Consider the following 5,212-nt stretch of genomic DNA (forward strand, 5'->3'; position numbering starts at 1 on the left):
TGTAGAGCAGATACTAAAACCAGAATATTCTTTTCTACTCTAGGCAAAAGGCCGAAATTTTTTGGAGAGGGACACAGTCGATTAGATCAACTCCAGTATACAACTGGTACATAATTTATCGACCCCCAAAAGGATGAAAGGCAAAGTCGACCTCGGCAGAATTTAAACTCAGATCGTAGAGACAGACAAAATACCACTAAGCATTTTGACCAGTGTACTAACATTTCTTATTTCTTTACTGCCCACAAGGGGCTACACACAGAGGGGACAAACAAGGACAGACCTCGGCAGAACTTGAACTCAGAATGTAGCGGCAGACAAAATACCACTAAGCATTTCGCCCGGCGTGCTAATGTTTCTGGCAGCTTGCTGCCTTACTAAAACCAGAATATTGTTAATGGAAGTACTGTCCTGTAGGCGTCATCTGAAATATCTGCACCAGGGCTTCTCAAAAAGAACAGTACCATCCCTGGAGGTGGGGTGATGAGAGCCAGTGAAAAATTGTACATAGGTACCAGGAGAAATATGGATAAGTTTTATACCCTTGCGTTTGGATATATGATTTAACAAAGCAGAGGTAAAGCAATATGTTTCAAACCTGTACTTTGACTATCAGTACGTGAAACTCCAAATGCTTTCAGTTGTCTCAATGATAACATTACTCTTTATAAGAGTTTGACAAGCCCGTCTTTTAATCACACAGGGGTGTTAATGTCTTTCACCACAACAGTAGGACAGAGACCACCTCACAGGCTGATGGAACCTGCTTTTGATATTGTGTAAACCAGATCTACATGTTGCATGGTCAGGTGGTCGGCAACTAGACTGGTTGCCCTATTCAAGTAGTTTACTACACTTGTGAGGAGAATGTCTGGAGACCCAACAGGACTAAAAATATACCCTGTCAAAGACCAGACGAGCTCCTTGTGGGCCAACAGCCATCCAGTTGGGGAAGGCAGTGGTAAACCACCCCAATATGTTTGCCAAAAAAAACTGAAAAAAATCGGAAAGACTTTTATCGTAGTGTCATGAATACACTGCAAAAGTGTACGATATACAAGCAGGCCCAAAAATAGGTTTACAGTTCTCGCGTAGGCACTTTAAATTTCTTTTAAAACATTTATTACATTTAAATTTCAATTACAAACTGAAAAGGGAGCTTGACAAAATTAACTAAATTAGAATAATGGTTTCATATCTTTTTTATACTTAAGATCTAAACTGTTAATATATGAATGTAAAGGAGATAGTTGAATAACTGTAAACCTACTTTTGGGTCACCCTGTATGACAAAGTTGGACTAAGAGAAAAAGGGTAGTATATATGAAGGGGTGCTGAAAAGTCCCAGGCTTTGGGTAAAAGAAAATTCATATCCAACATATTCTCCTCTGACATTCACACACAAATTGCTGTGGCTCTTCAGTTTTTCTAAGCCCTGCAAAAAAGAACTCAGAAGGTTGGGCCTCCTACCAGGCCTTTTGCAACACCCTTAAAGCCAGAAACTTTTCAACACACACACACACACTCACACAAGGGAGTGCTGAAAAGTTCCTGGCTTTGGGTAAAAGAAAATACAGGAGAATCAGTTATGATTATATTCACCATATTCCCCTCTCAGATTCACACCCTTATTGCCAGAATCCTTCATTTTTTTCTAATCCCTGTGAAAGAACCTGGAAGGTTGGGCCTTTCACGATGCCCTTAAAGCCAAGAACTTTTCAGCACCCAGCACCCCTTCATTTACTGTGGGCCAGAACCTTTGACCCTAGCCTATAAATATTTGGAGAGGGGAAATGGTGGTAGGTGTCACTATCATTACAATAAACTTTCATGCCTTTTTAGGGGGTCAATAAAATAAGTACCAACTGTGTACTGGGGTTGATTTAATTAGCCTCACAGCAGCCGCTGGGAAACCAGTGCTGGTGGCATTAAAAACAAACACTCAGTTTATACTGTAATGTGTTTGATGTTAGAAAGGGCAGCCATGGTGCACTCAACCATAACATAAATGACATTTGAATGTACCATGTTATCCCTTATCAGTGATAAATGTATAATAGAACATATGGGCAAAATAGGTTTCATTATGAGGGCCCAAGTTGTCCGGAGCATTGTAGATGGTCACTGAGCGTGAACACTGATTTTTGTCATCACAGATCAATCTATGACAAGCATAACATCAATCACAATTGGGTGACCATGTTATCCCTTATCAGCAATGACTGAGTCAGCAATAAACAAGAATAGATGCATAATGAAGAACCAAGGATAGTTTCTTTTGCTAATTCTCTCTTCCTCTCTCCCCCCTCTCTCACTCTTTCTTTCTCTTTCTCTTTCTCTCATACTCTCACCCCTCTGAAACCAAGAAGAATCAGTGATAAACAAGGATAGATGCATAATGAAACACCAAGGATAGTCTCTCTCCTTGTCTCTCTCCCCTCTGAAATCAAGGTACAAATCAAAGACAGACCTTACCTCGTATATCTCACCACTTCTGTAATCTGTAAAGAGAATTTCCCGAGGGGTCGGCAGGAAGAGAGGAGACCTGAGGAACAAGAAAATGATCATAGAAGACATCATTCATTTACACAGGAAACTGCCCCCACCCCACGATTCCCTGCTACACCTTTGAAAAAATTACTAAATTTCTTTAGTTGTGAGTTAGAGAGAAGTTACATCAACCTCAATATATAACAGGTATGTAATTTATTGCCCTCTTTCCCCTCAAAACATCAAAGTTTCTTTCAATATCATCATTTAACTCTTCTGTCACCATACTTCTGTTGAGATGCTCTGTGTTTCTTTCAATTAATTTGAAATATAACAAAGAATTTAGTAAAATAACTTAGATATCATTAAGCTAGTGTGAGGAACATAAATTGTGACTAAGGTTTGGTGGAAGATTTTAATTCAGAACTTTTGAAAACAAGACATTTGTACTACAGAGCCAGAGGTGGTTTCAGGTGGGTTGGTATCAAAAGGGCCAAAGTCCACGTTCCATATCAGCATCAGTTGGATCATAAGGTTTCACCAACACGTGGCTTCAAGGCATCTTGAGAAAGCATTTCCAACCTATTACCCCAAGCTGACTAATGCTTCATAAATGGAAAAGGAAATCCTGTCATGTGTGTGTGTGTGTGTGTGTAAATATATATATTAGCATGGAAAGCGGACGTTAAATGATATGTATATGTATATATGTATGTATATGAAAAAAAAAGTCAAGGTAGAAAATGCTAAAATAATTTTATAAAAACCATTTCAGTACCGGTTTCAGTCATTGAGACTTTTTCAACTGTAAGTATGGAAAGCAATTAAATTTTGAAAAAATTAAAAGAAAAGTTTTTTAAAAGAATATTTGCATAGTATTCAAATACAAGGAGCATTTTCCTTGTTTCTGCCTGTCTTGTTTACTCTTGTGGGTTCGAGGTCGTTGTGAATTCTTGGTAGGGAAGAACTTGGTATTCTTGGTAGGATTATTCTAAACAGCAATAGTGGTAAAGTTAGAAGTGGTAGGGAAAAGCTTTACCACTATTGCTGTTTAGAATAACCCTACCAAAAATACCAAGTTCTTATATATATAATGTGTGTATATATATATGGATGAGGACAATTGTGCAAAGAAGTGCCAGTCTTTAACTGTGGAGGGAATCTGTGGAAAAGGTAGACCCAGGAAGACATGGGACAAGGTGGTGAAGCATGATTTTCAAATGTCGGGCCTCATGAGGGCGATGACAAGTGACTGATACCTTTGGCGATATGTTGTGCTTGAGAAGACTCATCAAGCCAAGAGAAATCATAGTTGTGGCCATTGCTGTTGACATGTAAATGGCACTCGTGCTGGTGGCACATAAAAAGCATGCATTACACTCTCGAAGTGGTTGGCATTAGGAAGGGCATCCAGCCATAGAAACCATGCCAAGCCAGACTGAAACCTGGAGCAGCTCTCTGGCTTGCCAGCTCTGGCTAAACCATCTAACCCATACCAGCATGAAAAATGGACATTAAAGAATGACGAGGTTCATGATAATAATGATGATGAGCTTGATGATGATGATGGTGGTGGTGGTGGTGGTAGTGGTGGTGGTGGTGGTGATGATGGTGGTGGTGGTGGTGGTGGTGGTGATGATGATGGTGGTGGTGATGATGATGATGGTATGTGTGTGCTTGCGGGTTTATGTTATTGTCTTGACATTATTACATAATGGTTGTAAACGAGTGTCACCACCATGCGAGTGGTGTCTATTGTTTCCAGTCTTCAGTAAAAACATGTCTGGTCATAAGGGAAACGGGGGTGGGCGATGAAATATTACCTTGCTTGGAAAAAGGTGAAGGTTGGTGACAGGGAAGGCATTCATCCATAGAAAATCTGCCTCAAAAGATTCTGTACAACCCATGCAAGCATGGAAAAATAGACATTAAAACGATGATAATGATGATGACGATGATGATGACAGTGATGATGATAATGATGACGATGATGACAATCTTGACAACAATGATGACGATGATGTCGAGGATGATGGTGATGATGATGATGGCGAGGATGACAATGACGATGATGATACAGAAGCACACACATCCTCATCTGTAGTAAATGTATAGAAAGCCATAATATTTTACCCAAGTTTGTTCGGTGGAAATATAATTTCCAAGAGGACAAATAACAATTCTTACTCTTTGCCTTGTTCCTCTGCAGGAGAGACAGAACTTGGGCAGCTTTTGTTTTCAGTAACCTCTGTCAGTAATCGAGGCTTGAACTTTGCTGTCAGTCGACGGTTTCGAGGATTCACCAGAAAATTCACTGGAGCTGACATCTGCCCTATAAGTTCCTTAATTTGGATGGCATTGGTTAAGACGTTATCTTCTTTCTTTGGTGGAGTCTTTTAAATTGAAACAGAGAGAATTAAAGAAAGCTAGAATAGGGTGATACATGGTCGAGATATAATGGAACGTAAGGGAGGTGGGCACCAAATAGAGTGAGGGCATTCAAGGTCTTAACTCTGTGCACATTCTCTTCAGATTACACACACACACACACACACACACACACACATATATATAAAGTTTAAATGGAGAAAAATTTTGATAAACAAACAAACAAATTGGACCACTTCTGTAGATTATTTTTTAATACAAAACATGATATAACATTTCTGTGACACATAACATTTCTTACAGCCGTTTCCGCTTCCAATGCCAGTCGGTGCTT

The 5,212-nt window shown here is 39.5% G+C and overlaps 1 protein-coding gene across 1 annotated transcript in view; it reads right to left on the reverse strand.

The window, feature by feature from the left end:
* The window catches only part of LOC106868915 (deleted in lung and esophageal cancer protein 1 homolog), a 52,491-nt gene that overhangs the window by 37,668 nt on the left and 9,611 nt on the right, over window positions 1-5,212 (reverse strand). The window contains exons 5-6 of the mRNA XM_052977127.1: window positions 4,678-4,883; window positions 2,476-2,545 (exon numbers count right to left, since the gene is read on the reverse strand). Of these exons, the coding sequence (XP_052833087.1) occupies window positions 2,476-2,545; window positions 4,678-4,883 (276 nt within the window). The remainder of the gene's footprint in view (window positions 1-2,475; window positions 2,546-4,677; window positions 4,884-5,212) is intronic.

Source organism: Octopus bimaculoides, chromosome 27 (genome assembly GCF_001194135.2).
Source record: "Octopus bimaculoides isolate UCB-OBI-ISO-001 chromosome 27, ASM119413v2, whole genome shotgun sequence".
NCBI classification, from domain to species: Eukaryota; Metazoa; Mollusca; class Cephalopoda; order Octopoda; family Octopodidae; genus Octopus; species Octopus bimaculoides.